The sequence below is a fragment of the Mustela nigripes genome, chromosome 2, assembly GCF_022355385.1.
Source record: "Mustela nigripes isolate SB6536 chromosome 2, MUSNIG.SB6536, whole genome shotgun sequence".
NCBI lineage: Eukaryota > Metazoa > Chordata > Mammalia > Carnivora > Mustelidae > Mustela > Mustela nigripes.
The window spans coordinates 44,852,079-44,876,900 of record NC_081558.1 but is presented as its reverse complement, the minus strand read 5'-3'; the positions used below and the strand labels follow the sequence as shown (position 1 = coordinate 44,876,900).

General features: G+C 36.4%; 1 protein-coding gene across 7 annotated transcripts in view; it reads right to left on the bottom strand.

Annotated features, from left to right (window-relative positions):
- The window catches only part of LOC132011507 (contactin-4), a 941,143-nt gene that overhangs the window by 242,391 nt on the left and 673,930 nt on the right, over positions 1-24,822 (bottom strand). For all 7 annotated transcript variants that reach the window (XM_059390189.1, XM_059390187.1, XM_059390193.1 and 4 more), the window contains one exon: positions 6,684-6,779. In XM_059390189.1, coding sequence (XP_059246172.1) covers positions 6,684-6,779 — 96 coding nt within the window. The remainder of the gene's footprint in view (positions 1-6,683; positions 6,780-24,822) is intronic.

The following is a 24,822-nucleotide window of genomic DNA, read 5'->3' as shown; positions in this document are numbered from 1 at the left end:
GTGTGTGGTTTTAGAGAGTGGTCTGGTTTCATTCTTTTGCATGTAGCTGTTCAGTTTTCCAACACTTATTGAAGAGACTATCTTTTCCCCTACTGTATATTCTTGCCTCCTTTAATGTAGATTAATTGACCATATAAGCACAGATTCATTTCTGGGGTCTCTGTACTAATCCACTGATCTATGGGTCTACTTTTGTGCCATACCACATTGTTTTGATTACCACATTTTTGTAGTGTATCATGAAATTGGGGATTGTAATACCTCTAGCTTTGTTATTCTTTCTTAAGATTACTTTGGCTGTTCAGGGTCTTTTCTTGTTCCACATAAATTTTAGGATTACTTGTTCTAGCTTTGTGAAAAATGCTACTTGTACCTTGATAGGGAATGCACCAAATCGGTTCATTGCTTTGTAAAGTATGGATATTTTAATAATATGAATTCTTCCAATCTATGAGAATATCTTGCCATTTTTTGGTGTGTTGTCTTCAATTTCTTTCATCAATGTCTTAACAGTTTTTAGAACCCAGGCCTTTCACCTCCTTGGTTAAGTTTATTGTTACATATTTTAGGAAGCCTTTAACTGTGCAGATTGCTGCCATATTTATCACATTTTTAAAAATTGTAACATATTTTACAGAACAAATATAAATTTCATTTGGGTATCATAGTACTGTATGAGGATTTGAGACTTATGCTGAAAATTAAGATATAGGGAAAGAATGGGAGGGTAAAATGTGGATGAAAGAAAGCAGAGGGAATAAACTGGAAACAGAGGGACTGCTTCTTTTTTTTTTTTTTTTTTTTAAGGATTTTATTTATTTATCAGAGAAAGAGGGCGAGAGAGCAAGCACAGGCAGACAGAATGGCAGGCAGAGGCAGAGGGAGAAGCAGGCTCCCTGCGGAGCAAGGAGCCCAATGTGGGACTCGATCCCAGGACGCTGGGATCATGACCTGAGCCGAAGGCAGCTGCTCAACCAACTGAGCCACCCAGGCGTCCCAGAGGGACTGCTTCTTGAAGAAAATGACCAGTTGTCCAAATCACATGGTGATAAAACTAGAATCCATCCATTCTGATGTCAGTTTTTCAGGAAGTGTGATATAATGGATGGGGCCTAATATGTAAACCTCTTAAATGTCAGCAATACTTTTTTTTTTTTAAGACTTATTTTTTTATTTATTTGACACACAGAGAGATAGATCACAAGTAGGCAGAGAGAGAGGGGGAAGCAGGCTCCCCGCTGAGCAGAGAGCCTGATGGGGGGCTCTATTCCCAGGACCCTGAGATCATGACCTGAGCCGAAAGCAAAGGCTTAACTCATGGAGCCACCCAGGCACCCCTGTCAGCAATACTTAAAATCCACAGCACAGTGTGTTATGGTCCCAGGTTTGGATCTGGGTGCATCTTTGGGTGAGACATGAGGGCAAGAGCTAAACTTAGTGTCTATACTACAGTAAAATGAATTGGTATTTGGAGCAAATAAAGATGCACCTGAAAGTCTAAAGGTACACAGAGCTTGTAAGCATGGGAGCCAGTATGGGGCAGGGGTTATGAATAAGGCAGGAGTCGGGTTAGGCAAAGCTGTCAGCTTGACAAAATGCGGATGTCTTGAAGATTATTCTGGGTATAGAGGAGAAACATTTTAGCATAGCAATATCAGTCCAGGCCCAAGACCTGTCAGCATGGTTTGAACTCATTACGAAATTGGGTGAGCCTGATCCTGAAGGTGACATCTGGATGCTAGAAACAGTGTGTGTGGAATGACGGAGCCTAAACAGGTTCCAAGAAGTTACATAAGTGGCCTAAGACCACATAGTAAGTTAACAGGAGATCTGGGTCTGGAATGTGGGTGTCCTAGTTTCATGCTTTTTCCTCTGACTTACAGTAAATACAAAATGATCCAGCTGAAATAACTACACTGTGGGAAGGCATGCTTCCTTTAGGGTTATGATATTCGTGGATATGTCAGATCAAATCAAGTTTCCTGGCCCCTGGAGATGTTTGCAAACAGAGAGGTTCTGCTCAGACAAGATCTACTTGATTTTGTAATGCAGAAATGCAGAAATGCACACCCTGTCTGCATATTAGAATCATGTAGTGTTTTTAAAAATGATGCCACAGGACCCCTCTCAAGAAAGGCACACTTAATTGATCTGGGATGGGGCCTAAAGAACCCCTGGCATAGAAAATCCAGTACCTGTTTCTACTGTTGTCTCTGGACTGGGGGAAAAAAAAAAGTAATGTTCTAGGCAAAGATAACTCTTGACCCTGCCATTGATTAGTGTGTGACCCCACATAATCTCTTTGCTTCGATTTCCTTATCTGTGAAATACATGTCCTTCCTTCTTATAGGATTATTGTGAGGATCGGAGATAATATAATGGAAAGTAAGACATTATAAACACCATAAAGAACTCTACAGATGCTCTGTTATAAGGTCCCTGCATCTCAATGCCATGTGAACAGAATCCAACTTTAATGGGAATGTGTTCTGTGTAAAAGCATCTAATGATGACAATTATAGCTGGTTTCTATAAAACCAGTAACAATGAAGATCATCTTAGAATCAGAATCATGTAGTTTCTTTTTAATACTCTAGGAAACCATACTTCTACTAATAATACTGTAGTAAAAGCTGGCCAGATATAAAATGCTACTTTTAAAGATAAATAGTTGAGAAAAAGCCAGTCTTTTCTTGGCTGTTCATCTCCTTTATCAACAACCACAAAAATACATGAAGTAAAGGTAAAGCCTGAGGTGACTATATTTTATTTTAAATTCTTTTCAATATGAATTTGACACAAAAGTGCTCAACCTTTCTGCTTGGGTGATGTGGAAATCAAAGACTTCTATCTGAGTAGTGTGAATCTAGGTTGCGTTTGCAGAAGGTGATCAAAGTGGGTGGATCTTAAATCTGGAGCTGCCTTAGAGTCTCTAAAACAATAGATCTGTGGCATTAGAATATCCTTGGGAAGTGGCTGGATACCTATGGTTTTAACATGTTGCCCTGGTTGTGCCTCAGCTTCCTGTCCATCACTGGCCAGAAGTGAGGTGTGTGTGAGAATCACAGATGTAGTTCGGGGCTTCTCAAACTGTAATGTGCATATGAATCACTTGGAGATCTTATTAAAATGTTAGTTCTTATTCAGTAGGCTCTGAGTGGAGCCTGAAACTGTCTTTTAAACAAGCTGCCAGGTGGGACAGATGCTGCTGGTCCATGGACCACACTTTGAGTAGCAAGGATCCAGGTGACATACCAAAGGAAGATGAGAACAAAAACCCTCCTTGAGGGGCGCCTGGGTGCCTCATTGGGTTAAGTCTCTGCCTTCAGCTCAGAGGTCATGATCCTAGGTCATGATCCTAGGGTCCTGGGATGGAGCCCCGCATCGGGCTTTCTGCCCAGCAGGGAGCCTGCTTCCTTTCCTCTCTCTCTCTGCCTGCCTCTCTGCCTACTTGTGATCTCTGTCTGTCAAATAAATAAATAAAATCTTAAAAAATAAAAAAAAAACAACCAAAACACTCCCTGAAGAATTCATGAGGAATTCACCGGTGAGTAATCCAATTTCAGTACAGTGGTAGGAAGAATCTCAAAGTACCTTGGTTCTATTGCTATTTAATGAGAGCTTGGTTAAGTGTCACAAATTCCCAGTGCCAAATGACCTTGGAGTTGATGGAAAGGAGAAAGTTCTGGATCTCACTAAACTCTATTTCTAATAAGATGGAACACCATGGACAACCAGAGCCCATCACAGTGATTTCTATTATTTGGTGATTGTGTTAAGATTTAATAGTAAAATCTATGCAGTGACATCATAATTGAATTCGTATCTATTAACCAAAAGATGACAAAGATACTACATGTGGTGATTGGTAAGAAGGTACTGGGTATACCTGCTGACTGAAATGCTTTTCAAGATATATTAATTGTTGCTCATTTCTCTGTTACCCCAAGAAGGTCTGACACTGCACAGCTTATGAAAGAGGACATGCAGCATTCTTTACAATGACTTCACACCATTACTCAGTATCCCACTGATACAATAAAAGGCTGACTCATTTCCTTCCCTCGGCATGATCTGTTACAATTGAAACTGGGATACCATATGCTGGGTCTAAAATGCTCAGTATGTCCAGTGGCTCCTGGTGATTCTGCCGGCTTTCAGGTGACACAAGCCCGGAGAAACGATGAGAGAATCACTGCGGCACAGTTTGCACCGAAAGGTTCTGAGTAATCGGGGGGATTTCATCACATAATCATTGACTCTGCTGCCCAAAACTGATGGCTGTCTGAGATGCTCTCTTATACCCTTCAAAATCCTGTTTTCTTGCACATTTCTTTGCCTTGCCTGCCTTGCCCACAGTGTTCCTGGGCACGCAATTTCTAATAAAGCCCATAATGAGAATATTTATTTCCTTGTCTTTCACCATCAGGGCTGTCAGGAATGTCAGCACAGCTCAAGAAACTGGATTTCAGAGCTGCTGACTGCTGCCAACAGAGACAAGCACATTTCAGGGGATGTCTATGAAAATGTTTAATATATTTCTCTGTGGGAAGGGGAAAGTCTTCAGGTGTCTCACTGTGTAGCAGCACAGCAACACTCCAGGTGCTTTGCCTTTCCCAAAGATACCATTATACCAGGGAGTAGTGGGGTACTTTGTTTCTTAATATGCCTACAAGATTAATTTTTAGAGTTGCTGCCATGTTATGTAGGTTTAATGCTGTGAGGCAGACTGTAGAAAAAATTCGCAAAACCTTCAATTCTTATTTTGATTCAATTTCACAATAGGAAGAGAAAAGTTAGTCTGAGTGAGCTTCACTTTAACTGAAATGTGTCCAGTTAATTGCTTTCTTCATATAAATGACAGAACTTCAATAATGCAAACCTACTGGATAAATATGTTTAGTCTTTACTGAGTTAGCACCATGTAATGATACAACTAAAAGGGATCTGAGAGCTTTCCTTTCATCTCCTCATTTTATAGATAAGACGAGTGAAAATATTTGCTCAGTATCAAAGAATGATTTGAAATAGAGTCAGGACCGGAACTCATGTCCTGGACTCCAAATGTAATGCTTCTGATACTAACTTGAAGGGGAAATGGGAGCCCTAAGGAGTAAACATCTCTCAGAACACAAACTACCAAAATCTAATCTGGATTCTCTGCCTATCTTCAAAAGTCAGAACCTTGAATAATTCCATGTCTTCAATCTAGACTCAGAAGGGCACCTGCCTCTTCCATCTGTTTTTATACTTGTTGTGTCAGAAGTGCAAGTCTTTTAGCTATTTGCTAATTGTTATTTCCTGCTGTAAAGGTTAGCTGAGGCATTAGATCAGAGGAAAAGCTACAACTTCAGAATACAGGACAAAAATAAAAGGGTGTTTTCACATTCTCAGTTTAAGATATATATATATTTTTTTCTTTTCATCATGTGTTAGGCCAAACAGAAAATTAAAATAGCAAGGACAGACGATAGCGATAGCAAATTCAACTTTAGCCAGAATTCCAAGAATAGAGTTTATCAATCTTGTTACCTCAAGTTTTAGAGGAATCCCAATAAATATCATTATCTATTAAACCTCCACACTACTGAACCCTTTATGGGGAGTCAGATTTGTCTTCCAGTCATTGTTAGTCTTTTTAGCAGAGACTGCAAGTTGCCTATACAGCACGTCTCTATAGTCTCCCTTATTACAAAATATGATTTTTTTTTTCAGGGCTATCAAACTGATCTGTGTAAAATACTTGATTTCTCAGTCTCTTTTGCCACTAGGGGTGATAAATGACATGTAGGTAAAAGTCCTTGGGCAGAGCAAACCTTTCATAATACAAAGGCAAAATGAGACAGAGACTTTTGACTTTTGTCCTTGACTCTTCCTATTTCTTCCTATCTGAACTGCACCTTGGTACCCCAGCCATACCACATGTTGAGGACTTCAGAAAAGGATGCAAGAAATGGCTCGTATCCTGGAAGACATTTCAAGAAGTGGTATCAGCTTTAAATTTCATACCTCTGGAAATGTGAGTGAAAATAACACAAAATCCAGTCTGCTGAAGCCTGTGTTAGCTGGGTTTTCAGTTATTTGCAGTCAAATGAATTCCTTATTTATTTATGTATTGCGTATTAAAGAGGGCACTTGTAATGAATACTGGGTGTTGATGTAAGTGATGAATCACTAAATTTTACACCTTGAACTTATGTTATACTGTATGTTAATAAACCAGAATTTAAATAAAAACTTGGAAAAATAAAAATAATTCAAATGGATTCTGAACTGATCCAGTAATTATGATTCTTTACAAAGTGATCCTGGATTGGATCTGATCCTTTCCCAGGCCAAACACAAGATGAAACCAAGCAACGTCAGCTTTGAAACCAATAAAGTTGGAGAAAGTACTGATAGTTTTACCTACATTGCCTTACCAAGAAACAGGATTCTGATCTCATTGGACTCAAGTGTCTTTCCCCTTGTGCCGGGTAGATAGCAGTTGGATAGAACATTTGCAGAATCTGACATTTCCCTATCCTAATTATGGGAGGCATTGATTCTTCCTTGACACAGAGGGACTTTGGGAATCTCCGCAAATGACACTTTTTCCTTAGCCAGTGCCAAGGGAGGCAGAAACCCAGCAGGAAAGATAGCAGTGAGTGAAGTGTAGACATTTCAGTGAATTTATAGTTTACCTCCTGAATGAGCTGGTGGGCCACACAGTAGTACCATCCCCTGACCTTGACGGACAGACACAGTGCTTCTTGTTCTTGTTTTAAAGTTTTCAAGATCTGTTAGGGGAAATAAAAGAATAAGGGTTTAAATTAAAAAGGCCTGAGATACTGTGGGAGAGTATAGTGTTTCAAAGAGGATGGTCTTTTGCTGAAAAATAGCCTTTGTGTCACTCGTCCCAAGGAAATATAGAATAGGCTCTTTCCACATGATATTGTCCTGTCTTCCTTGATTCTGTATCTATACTGTAATGGAGCTACTTGTCACATGTGACTAGTTAGATTTAAAACATATAAAATTAAATAAAATGTACACTTCAGTTCCTCAGCCATACTAGCTACATTTTATGTTCAACAGCCACATGTAGCTAGCGGTTCCTATGTTGGAAATAGAATATTCACATCACTGAAGAAAGTTCTATTGGACAGTGAAGGAACCAAGATTTAATGATGTTAAGTGACTTCACCAACATCTTTTTTGTAATTAAATATCATTATCAGGATGTAAATTTATGTAATCTGATGCTCAATTCTGTTCACTTCACGAACCGTTTATTATATGCAATTATATGTATCACTCTATAAGTACCTAGAATATGACTCTGTATATGCACACACACACATTATATACAATGTATAAACATACATATGCACATACACATAATTGTTTCAAAGCTCTTGTATATTTTCAAAAATTTATAAGGTACCATCCAAGGTTCTGTTTGGGGGGGAAAAACAAAAGTTCCCCTCTGTCAAGGAGGTTAAGTCTGGTTAGAAAGATAAGACATTACAAATCCAAAGATTGCAGTTTGAGCCCGTGAATAAGCAGTTGCCAATAAAAGTGAGTTCATGTAAAAAAAAAAAATATGGCTAATAAAGTGACAGACATATTACTGTTGAAAAAAATTGTTTTTTCTTCCATCCTCCCAAATGTAAATCTTCTCAACAAGAAGTATTTTAAGTGCCATTTTGTTTTTGTTGTCTAAAACATTTGATTCAATAACCTCTTATCAGATTTGAGGATTATTCCAAGCCAAGTATACTCTGCAGGGTTGCAAGGCCATCTCAATGTGCACACTAGAGAACATGGACATTTATTGACTATTTCCTTCATGGTGGCCATTTTGCTAAATATTTTATCTTATTTTATAATTATTTTATTTTATATTTTTTAGAACTTCTTTTTAAGAATTTTTTTATTCATTTGACAGAGAGAGAGAGAGTGAGAGTAAGTACAACCAGGGGGAGTGGCAGAGGCAGAGGGAGAAGCAGGCTCCCCGCTGAGCAGGGAGGCTGATGGGGGGCTCCATCCCAGGAACCTGGGGTCATGACCTGAGCTGAAGGAAGATACTTAACCAACTGAGCCACCCAGGCATCCCTTGATAAGTATTTCTTGATGATTATCTTAAGTGATCCTAATAATAACTATATAAGCTAATTTCCATTAATGTCTTCATTTTATAGGCTAGAAAGGAGAGGTACCATGAGGTTTGTTAAAGGCTACATTAATGAGCGATGAAGCTAGGAGGAGAAAGCTGACAACCTTCCTGCAAAATGGGATGTTTCTACAGTCAGGCTTGACTTTAAGGAGAGGTCAGGATATTAAAAAATTCAGACACACACATATCTTCATTACCAACTTCTAGAATTATGTAAATTTCAAGATCATACATTATTATTTTCATCAATTAAGTACTTATAAAAATTTCACTAAACATCATTTGGTTGTCAGTTCAGGATACAAACATTATATGCTCTATAGCTTCTGCCCTGTAGGGACCCAAGAGTGTAGTGGGCATGACTGATACGTAACACCTAATCACAGGAAGCCAAACTATATCAGAGTTAAGATGTGAAAGAGGGCACTTAGAGGACATGTATGTATTCAGCACAATACAAAAAAGTACCATAGCTTGAATTACATTGCTGCTATAATACAATTCTTTTAATCCAAGGAGTACCAGATGAGACAGATATGATATTTTTCTTTCAAGGAAATGGCTCTTCAGAAGAGATTAAGGGAGAGATTTAAAAAAAACTTTATTATGGAAAACGGTTTAATATGGTAAACCATTGTGCTTAAAAGTCACAGTGAATCACTCTGAATTGTCACTTCTGCATATAGGTTCTTATAATATGTCATCTAAGCTTTTGCACAAACATCCCATCCAATCTTCAGAGTTGCATGAAAAATTAAGGGCTAATAGATAAAAGAGATCAAGTCTTATGTAGGCAAAATGCACCACTGTTATGACTAGAGAAAGGGCATTAAGAAAGAGAAAAAATGAGGGACGCCTGGGTGGCTCAGTTGGTTGGACGACTGCCTTCAGCTCAGGTCATGATCCCGGAGTCCCGGGATCGAGTCCCGCATCGGGCTCCCAGCTCCATGGGGAGTCTGCTTCTTCCTCTGACCTTCTCCTCGCTCATGCTCTCTCTCTCACTGTCTCTCTCTCAAATGAATAAATAAAATCTTAAAAAAAAAAAAAAAAAAAAAAGAGAAAAAATGAGAAACACATGCTCTGATTTTTAACCGTCCTTTCTCAGTTTAAAAAACTAGATTTCTGTTTCTTCCTTTTTGGCTTATGAATTCATGCAGTTCTACAAGTATTGGGCAGTCAGAATAAATCATAGTAATCTGATATTTGATAAAATATTTAGACATATTTCTTAGTAGTTAGTTGAAATAAATTCCACATGGCAAACCCTACTTACATAGTGAATGAAAAGACTACGTTTAGACAGATTTGACTTTGAAATCAATTCTGTCATATATTAGCCATGTTGCTAACCTTGGGCAAGTCTTCATTTTCTCATAAATAAATGTGAATAAGTGTGTTTTGTTTTCAAGTAAGAGTCATGGTCAATAATTAAGTAAGATAATACTTGAAAAACACAAGGCCATACACAAAGCCTGTCATGCTACAAGTTTTGCATTCATTATATGTTTGTTCTGTCCACTGAAAAATGCTGTAATACAGTGGCAAATCATAACCCAATCATTTTATTTATGAGAGTGTCCCAAATAGTAAATGAATTCTAGAGAGCTACAGATGCTAAACAAAAGACACTATATTTATGCACATGTTTAAGGAAAAATTTCATGTTCAAAACTGGCCTTTTTAGATATAACTATCCATCCAGATCACAATTACTAGCAGCATGATAACTATAGAAATCAAAGAACTATGTATGTGAATGGTATATCTGAAGCTTGTATACTCATGGCTCAGGCCTTTCTCAGCAAATTCCCACATATATTATTTTCTAAGAGTCATTTTATTTCTAAAGCCTTGGTACTAGGTAATGAGGGCTAACAACAGACATTACAAGATAGTTAGAGTATGTTTTGGATAATGCTCTATTACTTCGACCATTGCTCTAACAGCAACAATAGCATCCACCTGCAAAATGCATTAAGGTCATACCATGTGCCAAGCACTTATCATATAGATCTCATTTAATTCCATCATAATTTAAATTCTCAATTCAAAGGTGATAGAAGTGAAGCTCAGAGATGTTTCTTTACCCACATACAAAGTGGTCAGAAAAATACAAATTCATATCTGTCTCCCTCCAAAGCCACTGCTCTCAAACACCAGAATATAAGGTTTCTGCACTGATTGTCTTCTGCACTGATTTAGTGAAGCCAGTGAAAAATAGCATTCAAACTAGTTATTCAAAATTTTAGAGAAAAAAAGTTTGAATGAATATTAAGTTTTTCAGTAAATGTTCAAGAAAATCCACATTTCAATGCACAAAGCAATGAGTAGGTGCATTTGATTCCAAATCTTCTATTCCTTTGCTTTTCCTTGTGGTTGTGTAAGGATTTTAAACATTAGGTGAAAAGGATGAAATCGAACAAGGAGAAAACAATCAGAAACAACTCGATTGTTGCATTGTCAGTAAGGTAGCTGAACAATGCAGTCAGGCACTAAAGATACGGCTGAATAAATGATGTATATGTATGACAAGGAATTAATATCCATGTATTGTGGCTTTTCAAAACAACTTGTTTTTTCAGCTCTATATATGGTTCACTGACACATGATTCATAGACTTTTAAAAAATAAATGGCTATACTTTTTGGTGTTGATTTCATTCATCAGCATTTTACATAAATTTTTCCAGAAATCATATGCTAAGGGACGCACAATTTTGTGGCAGATGTGTTTTCATATCATATTTTTCTGTGGAAACAATTGTCCTTTTTTCTGCTGTGGAATGTAATATCAGCATTTCATTTTTAAATGAGATTAGAAAATACGCTATAGTACTTGGAATGTGTATTGAGTGCATGGAGGAAATGATTTAGCAGTTAAATTCCTGGGGGAGTAAAAGTATACAAAGGTCTTAAAGCTGTAATATGTGATAAATAATAAAAAGCCTTAATATATGAGAATACTTAGAATTCAGGCTGCAGAGTAAATCAGAGAGTGAGAGGGAAAAATCTCCACATATTTCCTGTCTGTAAAGTTATTAAATGTTTAGAGGAAAGGAAGAGATACTTTACAACAAATATCTGGATGTATTCTAGAGAAAACAAAAATCAAGAGGGCCTAAGATATGTTTTGAGAAGTAACAGTAAATAGTAAAGAATAACTTATTTAGGCCATCATTAAGGAACTACCCATTGAACAGGGAAGAGCTGAAGACATTCATAGGGTGGGACTAGCCAGGGTATAAGACCTTTAGTTTTAAAATGGCCAGAAAATGTTAATGAGATCATAACATAGATCATTGTTTGTTAAGAATCTACAAAGAGGCAGTAGGAAAGGAAAAACAAATAATCAAACAGTAAACTATGCAACTAATGCATGTATTTCTAATACATGTATTATTTACTACAAGTTAAAAATAATTCACTTTTTCCTGGTTTCGGTAGGCATGGATCCTATTAATTCTTATAGAGTAGCCTTAGAACAAGAAATTTCCATCATCAGTTTCCTTTGGTAAAGCTTCCTCCAATTTTGAAAGTAGCAATCAATAAGGAAATCAATATCAACTTGGAAAAATGGTCAACCAATACATTTGTTATGGATACAATTTCCATAATGATGATTGCACCATTTATTTTTTTAAAGAGGTATTTTTAGAACATAACTTTAAAAACTGATTATCATGCAGCATATGTAAAATTATGTCTTGACTCTCTGCCATTTGTTCCCTGAATGTATGCATTTGTGGATGCACATTTGCATGGTTTCTTGAATTCTAGAATTCGTACTGAAAACAAGTCTAAACTTATAAAACCTTAGGAATTGCAAAGCCACATCTTTTACATTCTTTCTACTCAGGAATAAAGAAGAAATCATTAATGAAATGGGCATGGTTGACTGGGTTTCCCAGTGAGAATATACAGCAAGAGGAAAAATTGCATAATGGTTTAACATACTGGCTTTGTAGTCAGAAGGACCTGAGGACAAATGTGGTACTCTTACTTTCTAGCTGTATGATGGTGAGGGGTGAGTTATTTAATCTCCCAGAACTTCAGTTTCTTCATCTCTAATATTAGGATAATAACCCCTATCTCATAGAGCTCTTTAAAGAAGATCATGCATATGAAGAATTTACATACTATCTGATCCAAAGTCGGTAGGCTATAAATTTTAGCATTATCATTATTGTTCATTGCCATCAAAATGAAACTGTAAAGAAAGTGACTTATTGGGGGAAAGCCTGTGAGTCCAAACTTCCACCAGATAAGGTAACACTAGAGTGGTCAAGTCTATTGTACCATGGCAAAAAAATGCTAACAGGGCTTAAAACAGATCTTCTTTTGCTAATCTTAATTGTGTTTTTAAGTCTAGACAGAAGCTGAAGTAAGCAGGCTACCTTATCCTGTCTACTGCATGGACTATATTTTTTATATGACTTACAATTAAGATATACTCACATATAATGGACTCAGAAAATTTTTCTTAAGAACTTTTCTTACGATGATATGGTCTGAGAAAGTCTGTTACTTTTTAGTGAAAAAGTGGAAAATATTTTCATAAAATAGTAAAAACATATTTGTTTATCTTCTACAACAGATGAAAACATATGATTTCTGAAACAGAAATAAATTATGAAACATTATATTATTTACTGATTATATAAATTTACTTACTGAACTTAAAGTGTTGGAAGTTCACACTATAGACCAGATGGAAATAGAATGGATATAAATGGAAATCAAAATATATGTATATATTATTGTAAAATATTGATAGATATGTTTATCAGAATCTTGCTTTTCCTTATGTTGCTAACTTTCCCATTTGTTTATCCAGTCTTCAACAAATATTTTTTGAATTCCTCTTTTATTCCAAGTATTGATGTCAGATATCTTATTTCTCTAACAACTAAATAAAACAAAACAAAGGAAAACATATGTCTATGCTAAACATCTGAAATTAAATATCCCAATTTGTTGGCAGTCTCTTACTCTCGAAAGTAAGAGATCAAAATCTGATTCTAGGTGGTGGTCTGACATTGAAAAGTAAAATAAATCTCTTTCCTGGAGATCTTTGTGTAGGTAAAAAAGAGTTTTATTAATATTTCTAAGTTAATGTGAAGTCAATTTACAAATGACTTATTCATAGAACTGGCTTACGACCTTGTTCTTTCACAGTCCTAATGCTGCTACTATGGACATCCTATGAAAATTCTCAAGCACCTATTTCCAAGTACAAAGAAGAGCCCGTGGGAGCTCTCCCAGGTGCTGAACAAGAGCACACAATATCTCCCACTAAATGTCTGAAGTTTTTCTCACCCTCTTCAGTTATGCCAGATAGAAACTGTAATTTAGGGATTACTTTGGAATTACAGAAATTATATTTTAAAACCATAAATGGCTGTAAATACATTACCTTGAGAGTAGTCATTTACAGTGAAGAGGAATTAATCCAATCAGATTTCCATCTCTTAATAAGTAAATAAGATCAGTAGGGATTCTTTGGGAGTTTTAACCAAAAAAGAAAGAAAATAAAATGTTATCTATGAAATAACGGGGAGGGTAAAATAGGGCTGAGAAAACTCAAGAAAAAATTAATGACCTAAAAAAATATAATGAGAAAAGGTGTGTAGAGACTGTCAAAGACAAAGTTGCCTGGAGTCAGCAATCTTGCATTTTGCAAAAGAGGAAGTTATGCTCCTCATTCTCCTCCACCACATTACTATAACATTTTTCTTTTCTAGCAACAAAACCTAGGCAAGAACTTAAAATGGTATATGTGTTAAGGAGGCTTCTGAGGACTCCTTGGGAAATTAATTACTTTTGTAAACTCTAACTCATTAGCAAACAACTACAACAACAACACAATAGAATGCCAGTTTTAACTAGCTTCCATAAAGAACTAATTTCTCATTTTCCACGTGTTCATTTATTTAATCCTTGAAATGACTCTATAATGTATCATTACTAATCCCATTTTATATAAAGAAAAATTAACACCCAAGATCAAAGATACAATATAAGGAAGAGAATGAATTATAACCAAGGTTAACCTAATCCAGAAGTATAGCCTCATTCTACATAGAATTAAATTTTAAAAAATGAAAAATGAAAAATTTTAATTACTTTTAAAAATGAAAATTTTAAAAATTTGCTGATTGGTTGACTAGTTGAGACTTTCACTTTTTAACCTCTCTACTATTATTTCCTTGACTTTTCAAGAAAATAAAAGGTGCTTTGTTGCCCTTTGCTCTGTAAGTGTATGACTCTCCTGTAGCTCTTTTTATTCCCCATATTGGTTTCTTTCTTTTTATTCTTCTTTTTGAGCATATTCTATTTTATCTAGACCCTTGTGTTACTTAATAAATTAAAGAACAACTCAATTTAAAATGTTTGAGTTTCTCCATGTGTTCCATAAAAACCCGAACCTATCTAACTCATAAGGTTACAAGAATTAGTGTGATATGGCAACATAAATAATGTTGTTCTACTTTGGAGACAGGTGCTCTAAAATACAAGCCATTATTACCAGCATTTTTCTCTACAGGAGCTCATCTCTTTTCGCATATCATCCTGACTCAGAAGTGTTAATGGTTAGGCAGCTGCATTCTGTATCTTTGGTTTCATGTTTACAAAACACCAACAGAAACAAGGATTTCAGAAAAGCATTTAGCCTACTAAATTTTAGAATAAATCATGAAATATTCACTGTTTTCTATAAAGGCCCTTTGATATCTGGTCCCTGCCTATGTACCCAGTCCCATTTCCTGTTAATTTCCACCTTCCTTATTTAAACCACAATAAATAGGTTTTGTTTTGTTCTTCAAGTACTTTAAGGCTAATCCTTTTTTAAGGCCTTTGAACTCGCTGTTCCCTTTATTTAGAACACATTTGACTCATCTTTTGGCTCATCATTCCCATCCCTCAGGACTCAGTTCCAAAGTCACCTCCTCAGACAAGCCTTTTCTGAGGGTTTATCTTAAGTAGACCACCCCTGACGCCAGTCACTTTCCATCACACCACCTCTTTTTGCCTTATGTTTTCTTATATGCCATTTGATTTATCGTCTCCCCTACATCCATTCTTCTACCCAAAAGAAAAGCTCACTGGCACAGGAATCTTTTCAGTCTTTACCAATCTGTAGCATGGGGCCCCAAGCAGTGTCTGATACATATAGGTACTAAATGACTATTTGTTCAGCACAGCTCCCTCCTGTTTCACACACTCAGTAAGACTTGTTGGTCGAGCATGAATTTTCTTGTATTTGTCCACATGAAAAACCATTTCCCAACATCTTGGCTACAAAAGACCTTTGGATGCTGGATCTTGCCAGGCATGCTCTGGAAAGTAACTACAAGAAAAGGTCTCTAATCAAAGGAGTTAAGCCACCCATGTATGAAAGCTTAGAGATACACTCACCAAGACTGAAATAGAAGCAGGGTATGAAAAAAATTTGCTGCTTGATACAAGAAATACCCTCCCACCCGCTGACCCCTGAGGCTCAGGAAATGCCCAAGATGATGAAAATATGAAACAACAGCATGCAAATTGCATGGGTCTGTTATTTGTGATCAGGGCTCTCAGCTAGTCAGTGATATATCATACAATTATCTGTTTTTCATCTAGTGTGAGAATTCTGTAATTTGATAGACTTATGATCATTACAGTTTTGACAGAAACAAACATGATTCTTCATTTTGTACTTTTCTTTGTGCCTTTTCTTCTCCCCTCTGAAAATTAAAATTAGCAAGTTGTAATTCATTGTACCAGTCTTCTTAATAAACAGGCAACCCTAGAGGGCAAATCAAATATATTCAAGTAACACTAGAATAAATATCCTCTGAAGAAATGCTGAAAAGGCATGTATCAGGAGGCCATTGTAAAGTCAGTAATCTATAGGAAAAACCTTGGGAAGATATTACTAAATGGAGACATATGGGCCACAGATCATGATCAAACCCTGGAGACCATATATTTACCTGCCATACAATTGGTGATGAAACACTGTGCTTTAAAGAGAAAGAAATCTTTTCATCTGAAACTTTTTCATTCCATTTCTTTTGTTTTGTTAACCTTTTAGAGATACAAGCCTGAGCAATTAATTTACTTTCAAGTTTACCTAGCGCTGAGTGGCAATGGGTACAGTCTCTAAGGAAGAGGGGCAATTTCTCACATCCTGCTCATAAATGAAACTAGGTAGGTGCTTATATATTTAAATGTTCTCTTATTTCTATAACTTGAATTTTTTTTTTTAATTTGACAGACAGAGATCACAAGTAGGCAGAGAGGGGGGCAGGGAGATGGAGAAGCAGGCTCTCTGTTGAGCAGAGTCCCACGTGGGGCTCAATCCCAGGACCCTGAGATCATGACCTAAGCTGAAGGCAGAGGCTTAACCCACTGAGCCACCGAAGTGCCCCAAATGTTCTCTTATTTCTATCCAAAAAAGTAGACATATTTCCCAAGGATCTTGGGAAGAAGTTACACTGATTGTTAATTTTAAAGTAAAAGGCATACTTGATCAGTTTTTCCTGACACTTTATGCTCTGCAGTGAAGTTTTGCTTTAAAAAGCAAATGAAGAGTCCTCACTACATACTTAGTTTAGGATTTTTGACACAATAAAACAGGGAATGGTGACTCATACAGAAAAATGCCAGTATTTATATATGGAGGGCTCCAAAGAAATTGGATGCTTTGCCATATAGTTACTTTGAGGGAAATCAGAGCTATTGGAAGTAATAACGTTTGTTTAATCACTGGCTCAAAGAGTATACTTCTCTGCCTTTTTCCTATCTCTTCTTTGAGTATAAAACATATCTTGGGATACTGGATGCTGAATTAGCTGTATTTAGTATACTTCTTTAAAAAAAGTTAAGGGCATAAAAAAAAAAGTTCTGTATATAAATGAAATCCTCAGATGAAGAGCAGCTGTTATTTATGTTGAATTTGAGTTGCTTTGGCAACTTCAACCATATATTTTTATCTCATTACAGTTTTGAAAATAAAGCCATCATCAAATATACATGTAAGCTATGTGTTTATTCATCATCTATTTAGACTTTGCTATGGATGCTGTTTCACTGTTCTTATTTTCACAGAGAAAAATCAGAGATAAGTCTGCAGCGTGGTAAACCTGCCCAGTTTTGGAAATGCCATCACTAAAGTCTCTTGTTTTAAATGCACTGTTATGGAAGATGAAAACTAATACAGATTCAATCAATATCTATAATATGTTTATGATGAGCACTTATTATATGTCAGCTACTATTATAGGCACAGGGGACGTATTACTGAACGATAAAAAACAAAAAAACAACAACAACAAATCCTCTTCTCAAAGAGTCTAAAGTGGACAAAATGACCATAAGCAAAATAAATAAATCACACTGATAATAGGGGCTATAGGAACATAAGTTAGGAAAACATAGGGAAAAATTAGGATAAGGAATGCTGGTATGAACTTTTAAAAAAGGAAGATCATGTAAAAGTAGAATCTTATAACTTCCCTTCCTCCTTCCAAATGTGGAGGAATAAATCACTCTCCTTCTGCCAACTCAGCTCTTGGCCCCCACAGAGAATGCCAAGAAGGGTGTAAAGTAGTGCCAAGTGGCACAGCAGTCATGATTTAGTTTTGTACTTTCTTATTTATAACTGAAGTTGAAGTCACCTTAATTCAGGTAACATCTGAGAGGCCTAATAAATATTTTTATTCTGTGTCTAAAAGTTTAATGCAGTTCTCCAGAAAAAAAAACAAGTATAAAACTTCAAATAACTCTAAATAACTGAAGAAATGGCAGAAACAAATAAGCAGGCATACTAAACACATCCTGATTACCTAAAGGAAGACAATCGCCAAACCAGTACTATGATAATTTATGTGCTGCTTTAAGACAATGTTATTGTTTTCTGTCTCAGAAATCCTACAGAACCAGAAAATTTCAGAGCTGGGAAGATCTTAATGCCTCAGTGTGTTTGGGCTGCTATAACAAATACACACAGACTGAGTGGTTTAAACAAGAAACTTTGATTTCTCACAGTTCTGGAGACCGAGAAGTCCAAGATTAAGGTGCTGGCAGAGCTGGTGTCTGCTGAAGGTCTGCTTGCTGATTTGTAAATAGCCATCCCTTCACTGTATCCTCCCATGGTCTCTTCCTACAAGGGTACTAATCTCATTCATGGCGGCTTGACCTTCATGACCTAAACACCTCCCAAAGGCTTCACCTCTGAATGCTCTCTGGGGGTTAGGATTTTAACAAATGAATTTTGGAGAGATGCAAACATTTAATCCTTAATACCATCCTTTCTTCAGTGTGAGCTCCTGCCCTCATCCTTAACTTCTCCCCTTAAATATTATTTATGGTGCCATATGTGGTAGATGATGTGGAGAATACGAAGGCAAATCAAACATCGTGCCTGACCTCAAGAAGTTTATAATCTACATAAGATAGGCACGTGAATAACTCCATTGCAAGCTGGCAATCAATGCAGCAGAGAGGTAGGGAGAAAGCGCTATGGGAGACAAAAGGAAGTACTTTTTATTGGGGTAAATCATCCAGTCAACACTCATTCTGCACAGGTGATGAATCAAAGTGTATGGGAACCAAGAGACTTGGATCTTGGGTTTAATTTAAGTCTGCATCCATGATTTGGCTCCTCTCCTTCCCCATTGCAGGCCTGTTCATTCTCCCTACTTTCTTTAACACAGGTCACTGCACACAGGCAGTGCAAGGCACTGCCTCATTCTGTGGCAAGGTGACACTGGGTTCTTATACGAACGTTAGCTTCAGGCATGTTCAGTTACTCAAACCCAGACTGTGTTAACCTCTGAGATTCCTGGTACTCTTATTTTCCGGAAAACATGAGAGATGCTCATCTCCAGCTACAGCCTCATCTTGCACATCAGCACTGGCCGGTCTTCTTTCCGTCTCTGCAGTGTTCAAATCCTAAGGTCACTTTCTATTCCAATATCTTTGGGTATGTCTTTGCCTCATAACTTATCTGCTGGAGTTTCCAGAAGAATCCAACGTGACCCCTGTTCCTCTTCTGAAGCAAGAAACCTCACTGTGGCACACAGATTTCTACAGACTTCTTTAAACACTGTAGAGGAAGCCAGCATTATCAGGATGCTACAGAACAGGGCAAAGGATAGACATATTTTTAAATGTCTCTGATATGTGTGTGTAGTTGGGTAAGTTAATGAAGGTATTTTGGACCTTTGCTGGGGCATCCTGGACCCAAGTGATGAGAGCAGTGCTCTCATCCTTCTTGCTAACTTGGAATTTTGGTACTAATTCAGAAGTGGCTCTGGGATGCAGTAGTAACAAGAGCACATAGAGCTAAGATTTATTCAGTGCTTACTATGTGCCAGGCACTAATCTAACTATATAATCTATATAGTTATAATATATAATATATATTATATAATATATATATTATATATATGTATTCTAATTTAATCTAACTATAGAGAATATTATTATCCTCTTAATAATATCATGAGGTGGGTATCAAAATAGTCTTTTTATATATGAGGAAACCAAGACCTAGAAACAATATGCTTAATTTCATATTGGTAGTAAATAATGTCTTAATTTTAACTTAGGCTGTCTAGTTCAGATAACTTGATGTTTTTCCTTATTTTATAGTTGCTATTGTGTGACATGTTAAGCACATAAAGGTAAACATATAATGATTTTGTGGAGTCTGCAGAACAATACCGTGCATGTCTGTGAACCCAACAGCCAGATTTACAGATGGAGCACCACCAGTAATTCCTCCAGGATAACGCTCTCTACACTAATTAGTTTGCTTATCATTCTGTGTCCTTTCTTATGGTTTTATCAGATATATGTGTATTCCTACATAATATATTTAGTCTTGAAAGTAATGTGTACTTTATGAAAATGGAATCATAGTATGTATTCCTCTGAGACTTGCTATTTTTGATTAACATTATTTCTTTGAGAGTCAACTTTGATGAGTTTGGCCCTGGTTCATTTATTTTCATTATAGTTTAATACTTTGTAGGAATTTACTGTTTGCATATCCTTTCCACTGTCCACACACAGTTGTTTTTTCTTACTCATTTGCCATTACAAACTAACCTGCTATGAAAGCAAGTTTTCTGGTCACATTTTCAAAAGTTTCTCTGGACTTCAATATATATATATAGCTAAGAGTATTTTAAAAAGTTCAGATTTACTAGTTCAAAAGAGAGGTACACAATCTATTTTCCAAAGTGCCTGGGACAATTTTCAATCCTGTCAGCCTAAATGAGAATTCCTGCTGTTCCTCACCAACACTTAGTATTTTAATTTTTGCAAATATGGTGCATGAAATGGTAATTTATTACTTCTAACTTGCGTTTCCTTGGTTACTAATAAAACTGGTGTTTTTTTTTAATATGTTTATGAACCACTTGCATTTCCTTATTCTTAAAATACTAGTTCATGTAATTTACCTGGTCATCTACTAGATTTTTGTCTCTTTCTTACTGACTCAATGGATTTCTTTGGGACACTTTTTGGTCAGTTATGTTTTTACAAATATCTTTTCTGCATATATAACTTCCCCCCCATTCTCTTCCTGATATTTTTTGATGAATGGAAGTCCTGTGTATATATTCATTTTTCTTTATGGCTAACATTCTTAGTTTCTTATTTAAAAGACTCTTCCTTATCACAAAGCCATAAAAGTATATTTTTTCTTAAAGTATTAACGTATTTTTTAGTTACTAAATTATTAAAGTTCTTGTATTCTCATTTAGGTCTAGGTCTTGCCCCGGCCACAGCACCATACCATTGGGTATCTATAATCAATTCTCATCATTGATGGTAGTTATGTTATATGCTGTAGTTATGTTCTATAGAGTTGTTACAAACACTGAATTAGCAAATACCAAACCATTGTTCTTATGGGGAAATACATAGCTGGTTTCTCCAAGTTTCTAGTCACAACATTTTTTTCAACAGATTAATACATAACCTTGTTCAACGTGTGTTTCTTTTAAAATATACTTTACTATATAATGTTGATTCATTAACACTAACTCATAACCCACAGCATTCTAACTCACGCTGAAATGAAGCTTATCTAACACACATACTTTTTTCCATAAGGCATATCACGGGCTTCTAGCACTTAGGAACACCAGACTATACTCCAGCATTACACTGTGGGCTATTTTAAACAATGAAATTACCAAAAAAGAACACAAAAATGCAAAAAACATGGCAATAAAGAGATTGCCAAAAGGACATCTGTTTATACTATGAGAGCTGAAACAAGAAGGCAGAACATTACTTCGTTCAACTTTATCAGGGAAAGTATATAGAAGGCTCAAATATTTTGTTTTGCACATGTTCGTGGAGGATAAAGAAGGTGCTAAGAATACTGATTTGAGGGTTATTGATACATTGCAGAGATACTCAGTCTACACCCAGCATCTAGCTCTAGACTGGGCACTTTGCTGGCATTCAACAAATATCATAGTTAAATATTTGATATTGTACACAGAATTTAAATATAAGTGATATAAAAAATTATTGCCTAGACCATGCTTTAGGTAATATATGATTACAAAGAAAATGATGATGATGATAATGACAGTAATAATGGTAATAGTTTAGCAATAACAATAATGACAACGAAACTATAAGACATAGTAGTAATAATAGTATCAACTAGACCAATGATATGTTTCCTTATATTTTATTTATTTATTATTTATTTATATTTGTATTTTCTTTATTTATTTGACAGACAGAGATCACAAGTTGGCAGAGAGGCAGGCAGAGAGAGAGGAGGAAGCAGGCTCCCTGCTGAGCAGGGAGCCCGAGGCGGGGCTCGATCCTAGGACCCTGGGATCATGACCTGAGCCAAAGGCAGAGGCTTTAACCCACTGAGCCACCAAGGTGCCCCTATTTTTATAGTACTTTAAAACACTGCTTTATTTCTGTTGAGTTTTCATGAATTTGGGGACCATCTTAATTACCAAAGGCACCTGAACTACATACCCAAATGAATGTAATTCTTCAAAATGGACTCCTTGGGGTGTGCATTTTTTTCCATTTTTTTGTTATGGTAAAACACACATGATATAAAATTTTCCATTTTAAATATTTTTAAGTGTATAGTTTAGTGGTATTTAATAAATTATTAATGTTGTGCTAATATCACCATCATCTATTCCCATAATTTTTCATCTGGTAAAACTGAAATTCTATACCTGTTAAACAATAACCTCCCATTCCCCACTTCTCCTGCCCCAGCCTCTGGCAACTACCATTCTACTTTCTATCTCTATGAATCTGTATAGTCCTTATTTTTAAAAATTAAAAGAGAAATTACTCATAATAATACCTCTGATTATAAAAATCTCTGTAAAATAGACAGCAATGGCATTAAGTACTTACTGCAGTGTATAGAAGGCAATGTTTGAAATTCAGAAATGTTAAGAGATCAGTTCAAAGTTAAACATTTTTTAAAAAGATTTTATTTATTTATTTGACAGAGAGAAATCACAAGTAGGCAGAGAGGCAGGAGGAGAGAGAGGAGGAAGCAGGCTCCCTGCCAACAGAGAGCCCAATGTAGGACTCAATCCCAGGACCCTGAGATCATGACCCGAGCCAAAGGCAGAGGCTTAACCCACAGAGCCACCCAGGTGCCCGAAAGTTAAACATTTAATAAGTAAATCATACAGTTGTTTCCATATTTTTACTATGGGAATAATCCTCCAATAACCATGGAAGTGCAGATATCAAGTTGAGATTCTATTTACATTTCCTAAGTGTCTGTCAATGGATGAATGAATAAAAAAGATGGGATACGTATATGTATGTATATATATACACACAATGGAGAATTTTTCAGTCATGAGAAAGAAGGAAATCTTGCCAACAGGATTTGTGTGTATGACATGTGACAACGTGGATGAACCTTGGAGCATTATGCCAAATGAAATAAGAGAAAGAAAAATACTATTCAATATCACACATATGTGGAATCTAAAAAAGGCCATACTCATAGAAACAGAGTAGATGGTGGTTACCTGAGGCTGGAAGGTGGGAGAAATAGGGAGATGTTGGTTAAAGGATATAAACTTCCAGTTTTAAGCCAAGCCAAGTCCTGGGGATCTAATATACAACATGGTGATTATAGTTAGCAATAATTTAAGATTGTTGAAAGTTGTTAAGAGACTAGATAATAAATGTTCTTATTCCAAAAAAAGAAATGGTAATCACGTGATGGGACAGATGTGTTAGTTAAAGCTACGGTAGTCTTCATTTTGCTATAAATAAGGGTATCAAATCAACACACGGACACCTTAAACTTCTACAATGTTATGTCAATTATATCTCATTAAAGCTGAAAATAATAAATAAATGATCTGAGCCTAAAATCTAAAACATTTTTGGTGAAGATCACAAACTCCTTGTAGGCTAGAATGCCACCTCATACTTCTTAGGCTCCCAAAACCTATCTCAATGTTCTGATGAGTGGACATGCCATGAAATGTTGTTCTTAACCATGATGATGATGAAAGAAATGTTATTTTGGATTGAAGAACAGAACCACAGCATTTTAAAATAGAGACCCACTTCTTTGTTTAAAATGCTTTCTCGCATTGTGGTTTTGATTTGTATTTCCCTGATGCCGAGTGATATGGAGCACTTTTTCATGTGTCTGTTGGCCATCTGGATGTCTTCTTTGCAGAAATGTCTGTTCATGTCCTCTGCCCATTTCTTGATTGGATTATTTGTTCTTTGGGTGTTGAGTTTGCTAAGTTCTTTATAGATTCTGGACACTAGTCCTTTATCTGATATGTCGTTTGCAAATATCTTCTCCCATTCTGTCAGTTATCTTTTGATTTTGTTAACTGTTTCCTTTGCTGTGCAAAAGCTTTTGATCTTGATGAAATCCCAATAGTTCCTTTTTGCCCTTGCTTCCCTTGCCTTTGGCGTTGTTCCTAGGAAGATGTTGCTGTGGCTGAGGTCGAAGAGGTTGCTGCCTGTGTTCTCCTCAAGGATTTTGATGGATTCCTTTCGCACATTGAGGTCCTTCATCCATTTCAAATCAAAACCACAATGCGATATCACCTCACACCAGTCAGAATGGCTAAAATAAACAAGTCAGGAAATGACAGATGCTGGCGAGGATGTGGAGAAAGGGGAATACTCCTACACTGTTGGTGGGAATGCAAGCTGGTGCAGCCACTCTGGAAAACAGCATGGAGGTTTCTCAAAATGTGGAAAATAGAACTGCCCTATGACCCAGCAATTGCACTATTGGGTATTTACCCTAAAGATACAAACGTAGTGATCCAAAGGGGCACGTGCACCCGAATGTTTATAGCAGCAATGTCCACAATAGCCAAACTATGGAAAGAACCTAGATGTCCATCAACAGATGAATGGATCAAGAAGATGTGGTATATATACACAATGGAATACTATGCAGCCATCAAAAGAAATGAAATCTTGCTATTTGCGACAACATGGATGGAACTAGAGCGTATCATGCTTAGCGAAATAAGTCAAGCAGAGAAAGACAACTATCATATGATCTCCCTGATATGAGGAAGTGGCAATGCAGCATGGGGGCTTAAGTGGGTAGGAGAAGAATCAATGAAACAAGATGGGATTGGGAGGGAGACAAACCATAAGTGACTC